General features: G+C 52.7%; 2 protein-coding genes and 1 long non-coding RNA gene across 11 annotated transcripts in view; 1 reads left to right on the forward strand and 2 right to left on the reverse strand.

Annotated features, from left to right (window-relative positions):
• Positions 1–2,971, forward strand: PTRHD1 (peptidyl-tRNA hydrolase domain containing 1). Its single transcript, XM_002710067.6, has 2 exons — positions 1–261; positions 2,630–2,971. Exons 1-2 carry the CDS (start codon positions 10–12, stop codon positions 2,798–2,800), a joined length of 423 nt encoding a protein of 140 aa, XP_002710113.1. The 5' UTR covers positions 1–9; the 3' UTR covers positions 2,801–2,971.
• On the reverse strand, positions 2,172–9,812 carry LOC149128173 (uncharacterized). Its single transcript, XR_016229546.1, has 2 exons — positions 9,430–9,812; positions 2,172–3,042 (listed from the first exon to the last, which is right to left on the reverse strand). It is a non-coding gene; the product is annotated as an uncharacterized LOC149128173 (long non-coding RNA).
• Positions 9,813–17,054: 7,242 nt separating this feature from the next.
• Positions 17,055–22,253, reverse strand: part of NCOA1 (nuclear receptor coactivator 1) — a 262,111-nt gene continuing 256,912 nt past the window's right edge. For 4 of the 9 annotated variants that reach the window (XM_051843198.3, XM_089326749.1, XM_051843199.3 and 1 more), the window contains one exon: positions 17,055–19,389. In XM_051843198.3, the coding sequence (XP_051699158.1) occupies positions 19,219–19,389 (171 nt within the window). In that variant the 3' untranslated portion in view covers positions 17,055–19,218. Of the gene's footprint in view, positions 19,390–19,474; positions 19,532–22,253 lie in introns of all 9 variants that reach the window. The other 5 variants (XM_089326751.1, XM_070069364.2, XM_070069365.2 and 2 more) reach the window with 3 other exon arrangements.

Genomic DNA, 22,253 nt, shown 5'->3' on the forward strand with positions numbered 1-22,253 from the left:
AATCCCAGCATGCACCGGAGACTGGATCCGGTCTTTCGGTCGATTAGGAAGATGGCGTCCTCAGGGGCGGAGCCGCAGGTCCTAGTACAGTACTTGGTGTTACGAAAGGATCTGTCGCAGGCTCCGCTCTCCTGGCCGGCAGGAGCACTGGTAGCACAAGCTTGCCACGCAGCCACCGCGGCTTTGCACGTTCACCGCGACCACCCGCACACAGCCGCCTACCTCCGGGAGCTGGGGCGCATGCGCAAGGTGGTGCTCGAGGTGAGGCGCCGCGGCGGGGTGGGGTGGGGGGCAGAGACGCTGAGGTTGCGGAGGCCGGAAGTGGGTGTGGCTTTGGGTGGGGAAGCGAAGCGTCGCGGGGCGGGCGTGGCCTGCGGAGGGAGGGCGTCCTTCTTTTATGTTTGGGAAGGGGTTGTGGGGAGCTGAGCTTTCGGGGCGCCGGGCCTGACTGCGCGAGCGGTGGACCTTGGACACGTTACTAAGGCGTCTCCGCACTCCCTGGTGTCACCGGAACCCGGTGGCCGCCGCATCCCCTGTGCGGGCGGGAGAGTGGCGGGGCTTGTCCCCGCCTTTGCACCGTGCACGTGCCCACACCTGATGCCACCGCGCAGTACCAACCCCAAAGGGATAAGGGCCCAGGGCTCCTCATTGCCAAGGAAGCAATGCAGAGTGAGGTCAAACCAAAGCCATTAGGCGGATGTGACGCCAAATTATTTGAAGGTAAATAAAGACCCTCGTATACACGGAACCAAACTTCAGAAATATCTGGGGTGTAAATTCGTGCACTTTAGCTAGGGCCGTGGGGTCTTCTTGCAGACTTCCGAACAGCTCTCTCACTGTCTTCAGTCACTGCCCCTGCTGCAAACACTGTATATCCTGGGACGGTGATCAGCGGTACCCAGAGAGCTTTGCGCAAGGGTATTCCTAGCACTTCATATTGGCTTAAAAAGTGGAACTTACTAAGTTTCCAATTCTCGGGATTGATGACTCTGTGCTGTTGATTCATGCTGTTTTTAAGCACAGTTAGTGGCGTGAAAGCGTGCCCGCCACTGGCTGCCGCTTGAATGATGCTCTGTATACAGGATGATTGCGTTTTGAGTCCAAAGTACGGATTTTTAAGTATTAAGGAGTAGGTGGTAGGATTTCAGTTTTTCCTAAGGCTGCTCTGTATTTTTAAATTTTCTAATCAAGCGCGTATTTTGTAATGCGGGAAAAATGTAGAAGAGACCAGGACTCCGAGTGGCGGGCGGAGGAGCCCCTTCAGGACTCCCTGGTGGACACAGAACTCCCTTTCTGTCAAGAAGACCGCTGCTGGGAGGGAGACCAGTTCCCTCTCCGTTTGGGTTTTGTGACTATTTTTTTTAAAGGAACAGCCTTGTCCTGTGGTTCAGATCCCCCCTTTTGTAGCCACCCGAAGCCTACAGAGTTTGGATTCCCTTGGGTTCCAGATGCAGGTTGTTAGCCATGACTAAAGAAACAGCCTTCGGGCCACTGCTGCACAAACAGGTGGTGCTGTGGCCGTGAGGCCAGCAAAGGAGACGGCAGTGCCCAGTCAGCTGCGACTGTGGGTGCTTGCCCTGTGCTACTGTAGACTGCACTCGGTGCGCTGCCCCGTGCTGGGTCCAAGCCCGCATCGCCGAATCCTCATTACCCCTGGGATGTGCTATCCCCCTGTTGCAGAGGGAGGCAGATGGCGGCTCAGCCACTACTTACCGAGGTGCTAGAGGCCCGCTGGGCTCCTTGTCCCGCGTAGCTGCTGGGAACCCATCCCGGGTGGCTGTGCCCAAGACACTCCCTAGATAAAGCCGTGGTCCCCGCATTCCCTGGCTGGGGAGAAGCCCGTAGTTATCCTGTGGCTTCTGCCCGCGTAGGCGACAAACTGCCGATTTTTTGAGTAATGGTTTTGCTATTTCCTTAGGGAACACCTGGAACGGGTGGTCAGGATGACCCAGAGCCACGTGTGGAAGGAAGGATGTTAGAGACCAGTTTGCGTTCCCTTTTGTTAACGCGCGGGAGCTATCCCAGCGGAAGAAAAACCTCTCCAGGCTGAATTGGGTGGGAGAGGGAGGAAGAGGGTACTTGTGACTTTAGAAATCTTTCTCAAAGTCGGAGCAGGCTGAAAGACTAGAGGTTGTTTTACGGGCACCAGCCACGAGAGGCTGGACAACTTATGGAACATAATTGCTTTTTTTATTATTAAGAAAAGAGTCATTTTGAAAGGCAGAGTTAGAGATGGGGAGAGACAGAGAGGTCACTCTTCCATGTTCTGGTTCACTCCCCAGATGACCCAAGAGCAGGGGCTGGGCCAGACCAAAGGCAGGAGCCTGGCATCCATCTGGGTGTCCCACGGGGGCAGGGACTCGGGCACTCGGGCCATCCTCTGCTGCTTTCTCAGGCGCAGTAGCAGGGAGCAGCCAGGACTCGAACCCGTGCCCGAATGGGATGCTGGCGTCCTAGGCGGCTGCGTGAGCTCTCTGAGGTGCTGTAGAGAATGAGCGGCAAACCAAGGGACACAGCTTCCTCCACAGCTCCTTTGACAAGTTCTTCCGTTTGCAGTCCAGGGGTTTCGTTTGCCTTTGGACCCTCCCTACATGCCCTCTGTGTGTGTGTCCGTGCTGTGCCCCCGCAGGCCTCAGACGAGCCCGCCCTGCAGGAGCTGGCGGAGACCCTGCGGCAGAGGAACATCGACCACGTGCTGTGGCTGGAGCAGCCGGAGAACACGGCCACCTGCCTGGCGCTCCGGCCCTACCCCAAGGAGGAGGTGAGCCAGGTCCTGAAGAAGTTCCGCCTGTTCAGATGACCGCGCCCGCCGGCCCCCAGCGCCCCGTTCCCCTTTCAGTGTCAGCTCGCCCTCCCTCCCCGTTACGAAAGCTTCCTGGCAGCCAGAACACGCGTGTCCATGTCAAGGTGTCATTAATAAATACTTCCTCGCTCATGACCAGACAGTGCGCCTGTGGGAGTGGCTGAGAAACTATGTTGTCTGTGAGTCGTCTTTCAGACGGAAGACTTGGCTGGGCCGGTGCTGGGTCCAGGGAGCTCCGCCTGTCGGGGGTAATGGAACTGTTCTGATCACCTGGGTTTACAACGCTGCCTTCCGTCCCGTATTTCTCAGTCACACCCAGTTACATGTTATTCAGTCTAAAGCAGTATCAGGGGGCCGGTGCTGTGGTGTAGCAGGTGGAGCCGCTGTCTGCAGTACCGGCATCCCATGTGGGCACCAGTTCGAGTCCCGGCTGCTCCACTTCCAATCCAGCTCTCTGCTGTGGCCTGGAAAAGAAGTAGAGAATGGCCCAGGTCCTTGGGCCCCTGCACCTGCATGGGAGACCTGGAGGAAGCTCCTGGCTCCTGGCTTCAGATCAGCACAGCTCTGGCCGTTGTGGCCAATTGGGGAGTGAACCAGCGGATGGAAGACCTCTCTCTCTCTCTGTAACTCTGCCTTTCAAATAAATAAATAAATCTTTTTTTTAAAAAAAGCATCAGTCTAAGGTGCAGCTTTTTATTTTTTTAAACATTTACCTATTTGTTTGAAAGGCAGAGTTAGAGAGAGAGAGAGAGCTCTTTCATCCACTGGTTCACTCCCCAGATGGCCGCAAACAGGAGCTTCCTCTGGGTCTCCCATGGGTGCGGGGGCCCAAGCACTGGGGCCATCTGCCCAGGTGCATTAGCAGGGAGCTGGACCAGAAGTAAAGCAGCCGGACTTGAGCTGGTACCCATATGGGATGCTGTTGTCATAGGCTGCGGCTTCACCCTCCGTGCCACAACACTGGCCCCTTTTTAAATTTTTTAGATTTACTTATGTGAAAGGATGATGGAGAGAGAGAGAGAGAGAGAGAGCGCGCGCGCAAGCGAGAGAGCGTTTCAGTCCACTGGTTCTCACCCCACATGGCTGCAATGGCTGAGGCTGGTGCAGGCTGACACCAGGAGCCTAGAGCTCCATCTGGGTCTCCCGCTGGTGCAGGGCCCAGCCCTGGGCCGTCCTCTGCTGCTTTCTAGGTGCATTCGCGGGGAGCTGGATCGGAAGTGGAGCAGCCGGGACTGAAACTGGCGCCCATCTGGGGTCGCAGGCGGCGGCTTTACCCACTCCGCCACAGCGCCGGCACCTACAGCTATTTCCTGACAGTCCCCGTGCTGCCACCTGCATGAGACTTCTGAGAGCGTCCCACTGGGCTGCTCCCCGCTCCGGTGCGCCCTGCTTCTGACCCAGCTCGGATAGGATCGCTGGGCTCAGTGCTCAGCCGTGCCTGCCGCTTGCCCAGGGGACGGTGCCAGAGCCTCCTGGCTTCATCTCCAGGCCTCCCCACCTACCTTCCCTACCTGTGTTGTTAGTTGAATCTTCTCTTCCCTCATGTAAACTTGACATTTCAGCAAAGTCCCTCCCGCTCGCTGCCCTCCAGGGTCTGGCCCAGGAGATGAACGTTAGGCCTGGTCTCCCTGCCCTGCCTCTGGAATGACACTGTTTCCAGCTCCGATGCTAACACCTTCAGAAAGTCTTATCCAGCCCGCTCTCTGGCTAGCTGCCTTCCCTGAGTGTAACACTGTTGAAAACTGCTATACACATCTGCAGAAGTGGCTTGAACATCCGTGAAGCCAAGCGCTTCGGGTGGTTTGGTCAACAGATAATTGTTGCGTGTCTTCTGCAGCAGGCTGTACGAGGAGCTGGCGATAGAAAGATAGTTTTTCCTCAGGTGAGACTAGTGGGAAGATAGACGGACAGACAGTAGAGAAGCCACAGGTAGTGCAGGGGTACCGCCCCTCCCCCCGGGCCAGTCTAAGATGCCGGACACTCTAGAGTTTCCTTCCTAAGACGGCCTCCCCCAGGGATGGCTGGTCAGTGCTGAGGGCAGAGGCAAGCCCAAGAAGCCAAAGGCAAACAGGCACGTAATTGCAGGAAGTAAGACCTGAAGCATCAGCCACTGCAAGGTAGTGGTGGAGGCAGCCCAGCATGAGAGAGGGAACCAGCCGGGACCCTGATGAGAATGGGAAGGGAGGGTAGGAAGTGAGGGCTGGGGGCCGGTGCCATGGCGCTGCGGGCCACGGCATCCCAAGTGGGCGGTGGTTCAGATCCCGGCTGCTCCACTTCCGATGCAGTTTCTGGTGGCCTGGAGGGCAGTGGAGGATGGCCTGAGTGTTTGGGCCCCTGCGCCCACGTTGGGGGCCCAGGGAGGCTCCTGGCTGCTGGCTTTGGATCAGCCCTGTTCCGGCCGTTGCAGCCATTTGGGGAGTGAACCAGTGGATGGAGGACCTCTCTCTCTCTCTGTCTCTTCTCTGTGTATTTGTAGCTCTGCCTCTCAAGTAAATAAATAAATCTTTTTTTAAAAAAAGGCTAATTTATTTATTTGAAAGTCAGAGTTACACAGAGAGAAGCAGACAGAGAGAGAGAGAGAGGTCTTCCATCCGCTGGTTCATTTCCCAGTTGGCTGCAACAGCAAGAGCTGCGCCAATCCACAGCCAGGAGCCAGGAGCTTCTTCCGGGTCTCCCATGTGGGTGCAGGGGCCCAAGGACTTGGGCAATCTTCCACTGCTTTCCCAGGCCATAGCAGAGAGCTGGATCAGAAGTGGAGCAGCCAGGACTCAACCTGGCACCCATATGGGATGCCGGCACTGCAGATGGTGGCTTTACCTGCTGTGCCACAGCACCGGCCCCAATAAATAAATCTCAAAAGAAAAAAAAAAGGACTGTTTGAAGAGGCAGAGAGAATAATGAACAGGAGCTGAAAGTGAATACTGGGCCCCCCAGGCAGTCCCATGCTTGAGCGAGGTAAGGAGAGGCCGCTGAAAGCCTGAGTAAGTGATGAGTGCAGAGAAAACGGGAAGAGGTGGGAGCAGAGCCGTGGGGGAAGGGACGACCTTGAGAGGGGAAACGGGTGGGGCAGCCGGGAAGGCGCGGTTCACAGGTGGGAAGAGGAAGAAGGCCGAACCCGGCTGCCCCTGTCGGCTTTCCCGATGAAGTGGGAGACACGAGGGCACGTCAAGAAGTGTGAGATGCAAGCTATGAGGAAACCGTGGATTTTGAAATTTTTGCACCAAAATAAACTTAGCCTTCCTTTACTCGCCCAGGAACCTTCTGAAGCACCCTTGTAGTCTTTCAGATGCAGAGCACACTTCTCCGGCGCGGGGTGCGGTATCGGGTGGCATAACCTGGTGGCTGGGTGCCCAGGCTTGGCTGGCAAACCGCCTGGCCCAGATCTGCCTCTCCTGCTTGAAGCTCTGAGTCGGGGGAGGTCGCTCAGGTGTAGAACAGGGGCTCACTGTGGTGCTGTGTGCATCGAATGTTTGTGCACAGGGTCCTTAGGGCGGAGCCTGGGCACGGGGGCCTAAACAACCACAGGACACAGCCCTCCGAGGGCTCTCGGTCAGGGCAGCCAGCCACCAGGTGCCTTTTCTTCCAGGGGGTGATGTTCAGTAAGCACCGCCCCCCCCCCACTTCCGTTCATGCCAGTGCGGCAAATGTGGCCAACTGGCGTTGCATGTTTAAACAAATGGTCGAAATCCTGAATTCTTGGCTAAGACTTAGTGATAAAACCAGAGAGAGACGAGGATCTATGCAACTAGGGACAACAGCCAGGCAAATCCCTAAAGCTGAGATCTGAGTGCGAACAGCCTCTACTCCAACTCACGTGGGACAGGGACAGGTGCACATGTGCTGACCCTGTGGGAAAGTAAGGCAGGAGAAGCGAGGGAAGCAGCAGACTGCTTTCTTTTCTTTCTTTCTTTAAGCTTTATTTATTTATTTGAAAAGCAGAGTTACAGAGAGGCAGAGAGAGAGGTCTTCCATCCACTGGTTCACTCCTCAAATGGCCACAACGGCTGGAGCTGCGCTGATCCAAAGCCAGGAGCCAGGAGCTTCTTCCAGGTTTCCCTTGTGGGTGCAGGGGCCCAAGCACTTGGGACATCTTCTGTTGCAGAGAGCTGGGTCCGAAGTGGAGCAGCCAGGACTCGAACCAGTGCCCATATGGGATGTTGGCACTGCAGGCAGCGGCTTTACTCACTATGCCACAGTGCTGGCCCTGCGGATTGGTTTCTTAGTAGCAGCATAGACCACTATCATTTGAACTAGATCACTGATTCTCAAAGAGCGATCTGGTCCCTAGATCCGCACGACTTGGGTACTTGTTAGAAGTGCCAGTTTTCAGGGTGGGCATTTGGTGTCATGGTTAAGTTGCTCCTTGGGGACACCCAGATCCCATATTGGAGTGCCTGGTTCAAGTCCAGGTCACCCTACTTCCAGTCCAGCTTCCTGCTAATGTGCAACGTGGGAGGCAGCAGATGATGGCTTGAGCGTTTGGGTCCCTACTACACACGGGGGAGACCTGGATTGAATTCCTGGCTCTTGGCACAGGACTGCCTGGCCCAGTCCCAACTGTTGTGGGCATTTGGGGACTGAACCAGCAGATGAAAGAGCTCTGTCTCTCTGCCTCTCAAATAAAATGAAAATAAATAAATGCACGCCGACTCTCAGGGCTCCCTGGAAGCAGCCAGGCCCTAGTGCAGCCTGTGAACAGTGACTGATTCCTAATCGACACAGACTGCACGTGTGTGCGCACTCACAGGGACTCAGAGGGAGAACAGGAGCCTGGAGCTGCTCACGCACCCAAGGCTGTGAGAGGTGGTTCTCAGGTGAGCGGAGACCGCGGCCAGACAGCCAACGGCACAGCCTGGAAAACCGTCTCCTGTGCTTTGGCGATTTCCTTAAGTGTGAAAAACGTTTTCTGATTACCCGAGTGCTTCTGTACTTATTCGTCCTGGCCGCTGTATGCCGCAGGCAGGCTTACCTGAGAGCGGAGAGCTTCAGAAAGGCTTTGAAAGGCCCAAGATCAAAGTCAACGGCAGGACCGGGATTGAAAGCCAGGCCTCTTGTGTCCGCCAGCTCTGAGTTTGCTTAATCTGTCAGACTCGGTTACCAATCTGGCTTTCCAGTCATGTTGTTAGGGGGTGGTTTGAAAAGGGGTCACGGGTAGTTCAAGTGCTAGAAAGTTGTAGCTTCCATTTGAGATAGGCGGATTGACATTTTAGATGAGAAGTGAGCCTCCTAGACTGTGAGCTGTGCGACTCAACGCCCCGGAGTCCAGTTATCACGGGATGATCCGGCAACATTGAGTTTCTGAATTCGCAAGGCTGGGGTCAACGCCAAGGGCACAGCTGGGCCCGCAGCTTGCAGAGGGTGCCCCCTGGGGGCTGTCCTAAGGGTGTGCACTTCTTCCTACTCCTGGTGAAGAACCTTGGCAAAGGGGCACCCTAGTCGCCAAGGCCAAGGTATTAGCATGGACAAAGGGAGTCCCAGGCTCCTGGCTCTGGCCTGGCCTAGCCCCATCCTGTGGCTATTTGGGAGTGAACCAGGGGATGGAAGATCCTCTCTCTTTTTGTCTCTCTCCCATCCGATACTCTGCTTTCAAATAAAGAAATAAAAAAAGGGGGGGGGCTTCCCTTCTGCCACTGGTTTGCTAATTTAAAAAATTAATAACTAGGTATTTTAAAAATCAAATACCTTGAGGCCGGTGCCATGGCTCACTTGGCTAATCCTCCGCCTGCGGCGTTGGCATCCCAGGTTCTAATCCCGGTTGCTCCTCTTCCAGTCCAGCTCTCTGCTGTGGCCCAGGAAGGTAGTGGAGGATGGCCCAAGTGCTTGGGCCCTGCACCCACATGGGAGACCAGGAGGAAGCACCTGGCTCCTGGCTTTGGGCTGGCACAACGCCAGCCGTAGTGGCCATTTGGGGGGTGAACCAACGGAAGGAAGACCTTTCTCTCTTTCTCTCTCTCTCACTGTCTATAACTCTACCTGTCAAATAAATAAATAAAAAAGAAAGTCTTTCAATTTAAAAAAAAATCAAATACCTTTTCTCATCTATTCATATTATCATATTGTTTTCTTCTTTTGTTAGCATGGTGAATTGAACTATCTTTGACCCTGGAATAAACCGCCCGAGGCCAGATTATTGTATGTGAGAGAGATGGCCATGTTAGGAGCCTGGGTTCTAGCCATCTGTGAGTCTCCTGACTCCAGCAGCAAAACGGAAGGGTGGGCATTGGCGCAGCAGTTCCGATGCCACTGGGACGCCTGCCGCCCACCACGCAGTGCCTGCATTTGAGTCCTGGCTCTGCCGCTGGTTCCAGCTGCCTGCTAATGCACACCCCAGGAGGCAGCAGGGGATGGCTCAAGCACTTAGGTCCCTGTCAGCCACATGGGAGCCCCACATTGAGTTTCTAGCTCCTGGCTTCAGCCTGGCCCAGTCGCAGCCTTTGCGGGCATTTGGGGAGTGAACTGTTGGAAGAGTGATCTGTCTATATTTCTCTTTCCCTCTGCTTTTCAAATAAACAAAATTCTAAAAATTTAAAAACTACACACTGATGCGTTACAAATTTCTGTCTTCAGCCCCAAGCACTCCCCATAAACACCCACCTGCCAAAGAATCGCAGGAATGTCCAACTTACCCTGGCAGATCATGGACCACACCAGCTCCCCCTCCTCTCTGCTGATGGCAGGTGCGCCCTTCCAGCTGCTTAGGCCAAAATCCTGGGAGTCAGTCTCGATCCTTCTCTCACCCTCCACATCTGATGTGTCCTGCGCCAGAATGGACCCAGAGTCTGTTCCCTCTCCTGCTCCGAGTCGTCGTCTCCGGCCAGGACGGTGGCGGTGGTCACCTGGCAGGCCTCCTTGTCTGTGCATTTGCCTTGCGCACAGCTCTTCTCAACACAGAAGCCAGAGTGACCCCATCCGTACCCAGGTCAGGGCGCGCCGTCGCCGGCTCCTGGCCTCCGGTGGCCCAAGTTTCTCCACTGGTCTACGGGGCCCGCCCCACCCCGCCCTCACTGCCTCTGACGTCACCTCCTGCTCCCCTCCAGTTACTCTGTTCCAGCCCGCAGCCCTCAGGGCCCCTTCTCCCCATCACAGTCATCAGCTGTCTCCTTCTCTCAGTGGCTCTCTGACTTCCTGTTTTGAGCTGCAGCCACTCCCCTCCAGGACGCCCCTCCTTCCTTCCTGAGTTTCTCAGGAGCACCAAACATCTGCCACACCACACATTCTGCCTATCTGTCAGCCAACTGACTACACTGAGCTCCATGAGGGCAGGGGTTTCACTCTTCACTGATGGAGTGACAGGGCCGGGAGCGATGCCTGGCAGCCAGCAGGTCCTAGCTAATGTGGACTTGTTGAAAATACAGGGGCTGGGGCTGTGGATCAGCAGGCTAAGCTGCCACCTGCAGTGCCGGCATCCCATATGGGCGCTGGTTCAAGTCCCGCCTGCTCCGCTTCTGATCCAGCTCCTTGCTAATGGCTTTGGGATGCGGCAGAGAATGACTGAAGTCCTTGGGCCCCTGCACCCACGTGGGAGACCTAGAAGAAGCTCCTGACTCCTGGCTTCAAATCAGCACAGCTCCAGCCGTGACAGCCAATTTGGGAATGAACCAGTGGATGGAAGATCTCTCTCTCTCTCTCTCTCTCTCTCTCTGCCTCTCCTCTGTGTAACACAGACTTTCAAATAAATCTTTTTTTAAAAAGTCATTGTTTAAAATAACTATTGTACAGATCACTCTTCCAATAGTTCACTCCCCAAATGCCCGCAGAGGCTGTGACTGGGCCAGGCTGAAGCCAGGAGCTAGAAACTCAATGTGGGGCTCCCATGGGCTGTCAGGGACCTAAGTACTTTTTTAAAAGATAAATCCCTAAGTCTAAAGAATCCCAAGAAGACGAACCACCATTTACTTTTGAGCTGGAAATTGACAGAGTGACTTGAAGACATCTCTTTATTTGGAGTTAAAAAAAACAACCCACATATCAAAAACTGACTTAAAAACCCGGAACTGGTTCAGTACATTATCTTTCCACTTTCATATATACTTGAAAATTCCTTAACAGAGAGCTTTCAAGAGAAGGTAGCAGAACGTAAGGTGCCTGGGTCTTTATAAATACAGACTATTCTACAGGGAGCCTTTTCCCCATTGGTTTTGTTTGAACTTGAACGTCTAGCTTACTAAGCAATTAAGATATAGTTTTTTTTTTTTTTTTTTTTTTTTTTTGACAGGCAGAGTGGACAGTGAGAGAGAGAGACAGAGAGAAATGTCTTCCTTTGCCGTTGGTTCACCCTCCAATGGCCGCCGCTGCAGCCAGCGCACCGCGCTGATCCGATGGCAGGAGCCAGGAGCCAGGTGCTTTTCCTGGTCTCCCATGGGGTGCAGGGCCCAAGCACCTGGGCCATCCTCCACTGCACTCCCTGGCCATAGCAGAGAGCTGGCCTGGAAGAGGGGCAACCGGGACAGAATCCGGCACCCCGACCGGGACTAGAACCCGGTGTGCCGGCGCCGCAAGGTGGAGGATTAGCCTATTGAGCCACGGCGCCGGCTCAAGATATAGTTGCTACCATCAGAAGGTTACAATGGAAAGCGAATTTAGAAAACGAATGCTTATTTTTTATAAAAGTTTGCAGGTTAAAAAGAAGGAAATTGGCAGCCTAAAATCTAGCGCAGGCAAGGGTACGACAAAGTCCTTGCGATGTGGACACACAGCGAACCTCAGTAGGGCGGGACTGGCTCTTCAGGGGGAAGGAAAGAAAGGCCAGGCCCGGACATTGGCTTTGGTGAGAGGGCCTGGCCCGTCTGTCCACTTTCTAAGAGGCACTAAAACCAATTAGAAATTTGACAAGAGAGAGCCATCTTACTCCTGCACTCCAGCACGAATCACTTGCCAGCAGCGTCATCTCGTGGGTAAGGGAGACGGCAGGGACAGCAGACACTACTGTGGGAGGGAAGGCTGCGCGGGATGGTGTCTCCCGCTCTGCCTTTCCAGTATTCCCAGCGCCCAGCCAGAACTGCAAGGAGCCCAAACGCTGGTTTCTGAGAAATGTAAGGGCTTGATGGAGCCTCCGTCCTCTACAAACGTAAAGCCCGAGAGCTTGACGAAGTGTTACAGATAACTGCTAGTGTCCCACACTTGTTCCCAGTATGTGGAGGCGCCTCTACTTTCCATGTCCTGGAAAGGGACACAGCCATCAAGCTAGAATCACGACCCCGCCTGGAACTCCTAGACACGTTTGCAACCTTCCGTTAGCTCGTTAACCTAGACTCCCGGGAGCAACTGGGCGCCTGCTCCGTCCATCGGCGGCTTCCCCTGATCTCCAACATCGCCTCTAAGTCTGGTTCTCCAAGCCGCATTTAAAAGCCTGTTTAGTGGAAGGCAGGGGCTGCGGGGCGGGACATGGGCACCCCTTAAAGATGCCTACGAATCGGCAGAGAAGTGCAGCAGATGAACAGAGAAGAGAGCCGGGCGCCGCTGGAGGCTGAAACTCGGCAGCAAGGCCAGGCCAGGAGGGCTCGAGCCGCGGTGGCGACCGGACCGGGGAGGGCTTCCTGAAAGGGATCTACGGAAGCCTTGAAGGGCAAGCAGGCAGGAGAGCGTTCCAGCCGGGGGGAGAGAGACCCAGTGGGACCGAGTAAACTCAAGAGTGAAGACTGATCAGGTGCTGCAGGACCGTTTCACTTAGAGGATGAAGAGGGTGATGAAGCTCAAAGGGGAGTGGATCATGAGAGCCGCATCTGCAGATTTCTCTGTGGCTGTGCGGAGACCGGAGTCCAAGGCTCGAAGGTGGTTACCGCAGTGAGTACCAGAGATGACGGCCGCGAGACACGGCAGAGGGCATGGCCCGGGGAGCTGGTGACGCGAGCGGGGGCAGTGGCTGGACGTGCCCACCGACGGGGCGGGGAAGTCGGTCAGCTGCAGGGCACACCATGTGCCTGGGGGGGAGCAGGTTACCTGGTCTGGGACTGAGCCTCAGCCCCATGATCATGCTCACCAGGTGGACTTCGGGCCTGGCTCGAGGGCAGACTTAGCACCCGTGTGTCAGTGGCACCGAGTTCAAGGGAAAGGATGAAGTTGTTCTGGGAGAGGAGGGGGGCCTGCTTCAGAAACGCAACTCTCAAAAACTCCAAGCGTGACTAATTTCACAGACTCAGAACTAGTGCCCAGTTTTATGTTCAAAATGCCAATTCCTACCTCTAAGAAATGTGACTTTCAGAGAATAGTTTTTAACACAGAATTCCCAGGCTTTCTGTGTCATTGTCCAATCATACTTCTTTTTTAAAAGATTTATTTTTATTTATTTACTTGAAAGGCAGAGTTATAGAGAGGCAAAGGCAGGGGGAGAGAGAGAGAGGTCTTCCATCCGCTGTTTCACTCCCCAAATGGCCACAATGGCCGCAGCTGTGCCAATCTGAAGCCAGGAGCCAGGAGCTTCTTCCAGGTCTCCCATGTGGGTGCAGGGGCCCAAGCACTTGGGCCATCCTCCACTGCTTTCCCAGGCCATAGCAGAGAGCTGGATTAGAAGTGGAACAGCCAGGACTCGAACCGGTGCCCATATGGGATGCTGGTGCTGCAGGTGGTGACTTCACCTGCTACACCACAGCGCCAGCCCCTCCAATCGTACTTTCATCTCTAGTAGTCACACTGTGCAGTGCAAACAAGGCCAATGATGAACTCTTGGCTCCTGGATTTCCCAGCCGGCTGTCCACAAACCTGAGCTTCAGCTAACCGGTTTATTGGATTTTGCAAGCCAAACATACATGAAAGGGGTGGCTGCTGCTTGTTTTGCCCACGTTCTATAGACTGGAGTGCCTGGTTCGAGTCCTGCCTCCTGATTTTGATCCAGCTTCCTGCTAATTCACCCTGGGAGGCAGCAGATGAGGCTCAAATGCCTGGGCTCCTGCCTCCCACGTGGGCGATGTGGACGGAACTCTAAGCACTTGGCTTAAACCTGCTTGTGGAGGGCATTCGGGGCATGAACCAATGAATGGAGGAACTCTTTTTCTTTCTCTCTGGCTCTTTCAAGTCAGATGAAAATAAGCAAACATTAAACAGTGCATGTGAAAGTCCAGCAGGAAACAAGAAAGCGCTGTAAGGAATGCCTCCTGACGCACTCCTGGCAGGAAAGGACGGGGTCTCTCAGCGGACGTCCAGTGTCCGCGGCTAGCAACGAAGCCACCTCAGGCGAGGCTCCCTGCGCCTCCACACTGCGTCCCAGTGTCTACACTGCAACAAGCCACCTATGGAAAGTGGAAGGAATGCCGAGGGCGTGGTCTGGAGCTTTTTGCTTCTTCTGTATCCAAGGAGTCCTCGATGCTGACTAGGAGGAAGCCCCGATGGAGCAGAAGTCACTCCTTGCCTCTGCTGTGGTAGGAACTACCAAAGTTCCGAGACCAGCACAGAGATCGCACCGAGACAAGAGGCTCAAGAGAGCTGGAGGGAAGTGGGTGCTTGCGAGGCCTGATCCAAGCAACCCGGCATCCTAGGGCCCGCAGCTACTCTGCCTTACACAAGGGATCCTCTGACAGCCATCCTGTTTGCCCCACGAGGAAGCCACCCTTGCCCCAAATCTTTGAACCTAACAGGATGACACTGTGGTTTCTGGAGTGCCTGCTCCATTCCGTTTAGACACGCAGGGCCAGGACGCCCCTCCCCAGGGGCTGCGCCCTGACGGCCTCCAGAGAAGGGGCCCTGTCTTCTCCTCCACCCCTGTGTTCTCCCCCCTTTCTCAAGCGATTTAACGAGACAAAGTGTAGCCCAAGGCCACACAGTCTGCAGACTCCAAATCAGCTAAGTCACTCAGGTCAGACCAGTGAGTACAGAACCTGGAACCCGCAGCTCTGGCTGCAAGTTCTAGTCCCACTGATACAAGATGTGCCCTGCACAACCTTTTAGAGCGCGGGACTTCAGAGGACCGAGGTAAGGCACCTCGCCGAATGATTTTAACATTGCCACCGGCTAGTGTGTGCAAGATAGGGGAGCCTGAGGACAGGGCTGGTGATGGACGAGCCCTCAGCTCTCGGCTGGGACAGTCTCCAAGTGAGGATCCCAAAGCCTGCTGTGTTCCTCCTGCAGCCAAAGGTGACTGACCCGACCTTCCAGCCCGCCGGGCATCGCTTAGGACACCAGCTGACTTAGGACAGCAGCTCTCCAGGCTCCTCCCTGTCTGCAGGGTGTTCCTGCCCACCTCACCCGCAAACCCCGTCTTCTTCTTCTGCCGCGACCCCCAGACAACGCCACCCGGAGCTCTCCTTTGCACTTGACCCATTGGTGACTTTAACTCTCTAAGCCCCGGGCAGGGTCCATGTGTGGATCCTTCCACATCCCAAGTGCTCTAGATAAAGACAATAAAACGTGTTGAGTGAGTGAATGAGAACAGAGCTCTGTGCTTCCGGCGGCAATGAACAGAAAACAATACAGAAAAGTAACGGAGTAACCCTGGCCGAGAGGGTTCTGGGGGAAGCAACGATTCTTGCGGCAGTCCTCTCCGATCCACAGAATTCAGGGGCTTAATTAAATCATCAAGATCTTCAGAGGTGCAGGGACAGTCAAGGATCAAGCCTGCTCTAAATTCCGAGCCTCACTCAAGTGAGCTGCTCTCCTGGGACGCCGGCACAGCCGCCCCGTCTCCCTTCGTCAGAGCCTGGGAGACAGTTTCCAGGTTCTGAACCCACCTGAGACAAAGTCAGAGAGGGTGAAGTTTCTGTATTCCAATCTCACTTTCTCTCAACTGTTTGTTTCCCCTTCCCTACCCGAGGGCAACTTTGAAGCGGGTTAGCCTTATCTAAGCAAAGGATGTTTACCTTATTCACACTGCAGGGGAAGGAGGTTCTTCTTTCCCCATGAATATGGTTTCAGACAACAGCTCCCAAATCTGTATTTGTATGTGGGAAATGTATCTTCCTTGCCCTCTAGAATCCCCCCTTACTATGACCTTGCTTAGTGATGGTAGACTTGGGCTGTCCTAGCACACACACAAACAACGGTGTGGGCATTTGGCCTTGTGGTTGACTCCATGTCCCCCATCAGAGTACCTGGCTCAGCTCCTAACTCCAGACAGCTCCCTGCTCATGCAGGCCCTGGGAGGCAGTGGTGAGGGCTCAAGTCCTTGGGTTCCTGCATTTGGGGACCGAGACAATAGATGGGGGAACTCTTTCTCTCAACGGAATAAAGAAAAACATTTTCAAAAGGGGCTGGCGTGTGGTGCAGCAGGTTAAATCACCACTTGCAATGCCAGCACCCATATCAGAGGTCATGGCTGCTTGCTTCTGATCCAGCTCCCTGCTAATGCACCTGGGAAAGCGGTGGATGATCCAGGTGCTTGGGCCCCTGCCACCGCTGTGGGAGTCCTGGATGGAATCCCAGGCTCCTGGCCTGGCCATTTGGGGAATGAACCAGCAGATGGAAGACAGATCAATTTCTCTGTCACTCAAATAAATAAATCTTTTTTTTTATTTTTATTTTTTATTTTTTTTATTTTTTGACAGGCAGAGTGGACAGTGAGAGAGAGACAGAGAGAAAGGTCTTCCTTTGCCGTTGGTTCACCCTCCAATGGCTGCCGCGGCCAGCGCGATGTGGCCGGCGCACCGCGCTGATCCGATGGCAGGAGCCAGGAGCCAGGTGCTTTTCCTGGTCTCCCATGGGGTGCAGGGCCCAAGCACCTGGGCCATCCTCCACTGCACTCCCGGGCCACAGCAGAGGGCTGGCCTGGAAGAGGGGCAACCGGGACAGAATCCGGCGCCCCGACCGGGACTAGAACCTGGTGTGCCGGCGCCGCTAGGCGGAGGATTAGCCTAGTGAGCCGCGGCGCCGGCCTCAAATAAATAAATCTTAAACAAAACAAAAAACACACAGCAAACACAAAACAGGACCTTTTATAAAATGTGTTGTCACATTGAAGGAGCCTCCTCAAGTTAAGATTCAGCATCGGTATCACAAAATATTGGTTTGTAAAAGAACCAGTAATCCAAGAAGGATACGCTATTTGGTGGCTGTGAAGTTCTGCCTGGCTCAGATCTGGGTCAAGAACCAGCAGGCCAGAGTGCCGACGCGTCAGACACAGGCCGAAGTGAGCGTTCCTCCGGCCCACTGTCTGGAGTCAGGCTGCCCTTCTCCCGCTTCACCGGGCTGGTTCAGATCAGGGAGACTTTGAGGATTTTTGGCTTCTTTTATTCCCCTTTCATCTCTTGTTAGTCATTTTGGGCTTCGGCAATTCCTGCAAAATCTAGGTTTCATTTTTACCCCCTTTAAATGAAGAGGCAACCCATGAGGTTGTTAAACAAATTCTATTCAATAGCTGGAAAAGTGAATTTCCTGTGGAATGACAGGAATTACATAGAAGCAAGCAGTTTTATTCTCCTCAAATGTAGCAATAATTTTAATCTGTACATACATAAAACAAACAGTGCAATTATAAAACCTCGAAGGTGACATGCATGCTTTAAGGTGCCGCTGGGACGGGGGCGCATCTCCGATTTCCCTTACCACTCTCCTAGTTCCTGGGTCAGGAGACTTCCTCTGGAATGCTGGGGTTCAGGGTGAACTTCCTCAAGTCCGCGGGTCTACAGATCACAAGCAGAAATGGAAATGACCTCCTAGAGCAGTCTGGCAGGGACTAGAGTAATATGGCTGGGCTTTCAAGCTGGCAATGAGGAAATCAGGGATGCATTTTCTGAAAAACTAAAAGAGACAATGTCTGTAACTGAGTGTCCTGATTCTGTGTCAGAGCTGCTGCCCACACGGAGCCCTTCCACGGATCGCTTTATTCGGCAGTTCCTGAATCAATGCTGTTCAGCGGAGATTCTGTGACCGGGGTGGCGAGATGCAGAGAGAAGGACCTGGGCAATGGCTTCTTCCTCCAAGTCTGAGTCCGGCTCCTCTTCCACTGGTAGCTCTTCGGGCCCCTCCCTGCACGGAAGCAGAGGCAGCTGGTGCAGAATGTGGGCCGATGCCAGCACGCACGGGCCCGGGGTGCGGACCGCGCTGAGACTGGGGTCCACCTTTGCTTCTTCCACAATGCCCTCTCCAGCTTTCCTGGCCTGGCAGTGCAACTTCTAGAACTAGAAAGTCAGTTCACTGGGTCCTTGACTCAGGCCAGGGTGAGATGGGACGTGGCAGAGTGACAAGACACAAAGGGAAAACACGGTACCAATGAGCCCCGCAACAGGGATAGAGAAATTTGTATTTGCACTGATGAAAATTAAAATTCCCAAAGTCAATCTAAAAAAAATGCAGATTTTCTTTGAGTATGAATTTTCCTCTGTACAAGCGGCCTGTGCATCCCGGCCAGGTGGTCCAGGGACGCTCGGCCAGTCTGCTCTAGCTCAGCTGGAACAGCGCTTTCTGGAAGTGGCATTTGATTTGAACCCCAAAGGAAATCCACACATGATATCACAGTTAATAAAATAACGAAATATTACTAGCCAAATGTAACTGCAATTCAATCAGCGTTATCTTTCACACACAAATTTAGAAAAATCAAGAGTAGGATAATAAAAGCATAAAATTAAACAGAAGGAAATCAATCTCTACAAGAAATCAAATATATTTACAGTGAGATTTAAAGGGAAAATAAGCTACCTGAATCATAAATTTAATTTTATTTTAAATAAGTTCAGCTACCTCAGCTGTTAATACAATAAAAGCAGAAAGAACAGGCTGCCTTTTATTCCAGATTTAATCAGAAAGTTGTATCTACAATAATTGACAGAACTCACTTCTTGTCCTTCAACCATCTCATCAAAAAATTATTGCATTTTTCCCCAAACTGTATTTTTTTGGATTCCTCTGTGAATACACTCATTTCTTCCTCTTTTCCTGGAGGCATCTTGGTTTAAATCCATCTTTAAAAAAAGGAGGAGGGGTACATACTTGGAGGCAAAATATTCTCTTGTAGCCAACAGATACGAAGTTGCTAGAAGAAGCTGATTGTACACACGAGCTGCCGGGGCTGGGATGGGGGAGGACTGTGGATTTCAGAACTGTGCCAGCCTTTGGTGGGCGGACGCGGGCACAGCCCCGCGGGCCCTTCTCCCCGGGCAGGGTCAGGACCGGGCCGGCAGAGGCAGAGCCTCGTCTTCCCCTTGGAACTTGTCGTTTTGGTTATCCTCCAAAAGCCTTCATCCAGATAAGAAGCCAATGACTAATTACAAAAATAAGAATAATTAAATTTGGCTCAAGAAATAGATTGTCCAACTGTTCTGCCTTGGTATTTTTTTCAATATCCAAGGCTTTTACAAAGAAAGAAACAAAAACATCTCTCAATCTCCCAACAAAAGTGAACTCCTTTTTTTCTTTTTTTTATTTACTCCAAATGCTATGACCTGAAGAATGGCTGCAGATTGAGATATCAAAAATCTCAGAAAAATATATAATATATTTGTATATCTCTGTATGTCTATTATTTAAATTTCACATTCCTTTAAAAGTGGTTATTCAGTCAGTAGCTGCTGAAGGAGGCTCTTCTGCTGGGCCTGGGGGGTCTGTGGTCCTGACGTGGGCTTTTGAGCTCCCAGTGGACCAGGCTGGTTCAGGTAAGGGTCCCCGCCTACCAGATTCACTGTACACTGGACGTCAGCAAACACCTGAACCTGTTGCACCTGCTGGAACACAAATGAAAGATGTGTTTAGACAGAAGGGGCTGCCCCCCCGGCTTATGAGTGGGTACTACTTGAAGTGGGAACTCACTAGAGCATTCCTCTAGTCTGTAGTCACCACAGAGAAGAACTCTTCTGTCTTCTTGTCCTACAAAAAGAAAATCGCTGCACTCATTTTGCTCAGGGTTCTGGAAAGTTCACACTTTAGAAATAAAATCAAATTGGAATGGTCACTCCTCCTACAGGGCTGCCATCACTGAGGAAAGTGAGTGTCACTGCTAGCATGTTGCCCAGATTGGGAAAAGCTGTTTCGGAGTCTGGGTTGCTGGTGGTGGGTAAAAAAAATACATGCTATTTGGAAAACTCGCTTAGAAATAGTCTATGGATGACTAGTAGGAAAAACATTTTTTATGATGGTACTGAAAAATTAAGGGCTTTAACCCAGTATTATCAAAATAAAACCACCACAATGCAATAGCAGGACATCAACATCACTAAAGTTAATGTCCAGAAGACCTGTGTGATATGTAAATGTATTATATAGCTTCTTCACCTATTGGCTTCAGAATTATTGCAAAGTATCAGCAGAACAATTTTGCATTTGACTTTTTTTTTTCCTGATAGATGGTCCATTTAAACACACAAGCTTAAAATAACAGTCTACTAGCTCAGAATAGTGTGAATTTTCCCTTTAACTAATTTTGGCAGTAATTCATATATTCCTTGAAAATGTCTAAAGATGCAAGCTTCTAGCACTTTCTATTGGAAAAACAAAGCCAGAAGTTAGTGTTTACCAATCAACCTTATTAAAGAGTCACTTGTAGAGCTGGTTAAGGCCAACACCACATCTGTGCATGTTCCAGACCAGGAATGGAAATGGCTTCTAAGGCATCGAAGAGCAACTGACTGTCTCCAACTTTTGGCAAACTTGTGTCTCACATGTAAAAGGTTCACGAAGCATTTTAGATTAATGATGTATTTTTTATTTTTGGTCTTTCATCACTAAATCACTCAGCTTTTCTGAAAACTTACAAATAAAAGTTGTTTCCTACCAACTCTCATTGGCCTAACGGCACTGTCCTCACCACTGGATTTCTACACCACCCTCGCCCAAGCTCTTCCTCTCACTCCGTCTCACTCCCAGGAAGCACCTCCTGCAGTCCTTGATGAGCGCTAGTGAGTGATTAGCATTGTTCCTCTCTTCAGTTTCTTTTCTTCTTTCATTTATCAAATTTTTGTTTCTTGCTCTTGTATGTTCCCATTTGTTACCCAGTTCTTTGGGTTTTTGCAGTGTGTCTAAAAAACACCCCCTCCCGGTCTGAGTCTGATCCCGGCTGCCGCTGTGCCCTCGCCCTGCCTCTGTGCCCCGCGACTTCCCATCGGACTCTTCCGAAGGTCCGCCGAGCCCTTCCCCTCCCAGGACAACAGCTCCCCCGGCAGCCCTGTGCCTTCCTCTCTCTTCTCCATTTTCGTTTCCGTTTCTCCCCTCTGTCTTGCCTCTTTCCCTTCCCACCTTTCCAGTAGAACAAAGCCCCGGTGCCCACCAGCCTTTCCTTGTCTGTACACCTGGACCTGTATTTCTGGCTGACTCACTCACTCCCCGGCTTCTGTTTGGCAAATAGGAAAACACTGGGGCAAGCAGATTTCATGATCAGCCACAACACACAGGAGCTTCCAACCCGAAACCTCCCGTGCGCACAAGATGCGGTGCTTTCTGGGCACCGACGTTTAATTGACGTAAAAATGTCCTGTTCACGTTTCCTTTTTTTTTTTTTTTTTTGACAGGCAGAGCTAGACAGTGAGAGAGTGAGAGTGAGAGAGAGAGAGAGAGAGAGAGACAGAGACAGAAAGGTCTTCCTTCTGTTGGTTCACCCCCCGAATGGGCGCTACGGCCGGCGCACTGTGCCGATCCGAAGCCAGGAGCCAGGTGCCTCCTCCTGGTCTCCCATGGGGTGCAGGACCCAAGCACCTGGGCCATCCTCCACTGCACTCCCAGGCCACAGCAGAGAGCTGGCCTGGAAGAGGAGCAACCGGGACAGAATCCGGCACCCTGACCGGGACTAGAACCTGGGGTACCGGTGCCGCAGGCGGAGGATTAGCCTGGTGAGCCATGGCGCCGGCCTACATGTTTCTACAGATGAAATACTGAGGCAGAACATAAAGTATTTTTGTCCCTGAATATTTAAAAACATTCTTGATAAAGGCATGATAAAACAGGAGCAAATACTGCTTATTTAAAAAAGAGCATTTTTAAAGATCGTCTACTTTTGAAGTCAGTTGGAAAGACTAAACCGTACTCTAAGACACGCTTCTGCCATTCGAACTGTTACCTAAAAGGTGGAGGGGGGATGCCTTGGGCCAGACCCCAGAAGACTTTTATGTCACCACCCCTGCGATGAGCGGCAGACGCTGACAGAGAGGAAGCTAAAGAGCCGCAGGAGAGAGCGTGGGGCGGGAGTGCGTGCGGCGCCCGAGGCTCCCAGCTCGGTGTCCCTTCAGTTCCAGCTCCGCCCCAGGCTCTCGAACTCAGCTCGGTCACTGAGATTCATTTAATTCGGTTGCTGAGCTGCCCCGTATGCGTCTCTGGGTGTGAGACTCCCAGACACTTCCAGTGAAGGGAGGCTTCCTCACTGCCGCACACAGGCCTCACACAGGCTGGTTCCTGACACTCGTACAGGACGCAGGCTCCTCACGGAGGGACGTTCTCCTTCCCATCACCTCCTCCTCCTCCTGATCTCCTCCTCCTCCTCCTTCTGATCACCTCCTCCTCCTTCTCATCACCTCCTCATCCTCCTCCTTCTCATCACCTCCTCATCCTCCTTCTGATCACCTCCTCATCCTCCTCCTTCTGATTCCCTCCTCCTCCTCCT

This window comes from Oryctolagus cuniculus, chromosome 2 (assembly GCF_051225735.1).
Source record: "Oryctolagus cuniculus isolate XC-2025 breed Fujian yellow rabbit chromosome 2, ASM5122573v1, whole genome shotgun sequence".
Classification (NCBI taxonomy): Eukaryota; Metazoa; Chordata; class Mammalia; order Lagomorpha; family Leporidae; genus Oryctolagus; species Oryctolagus cuniculus.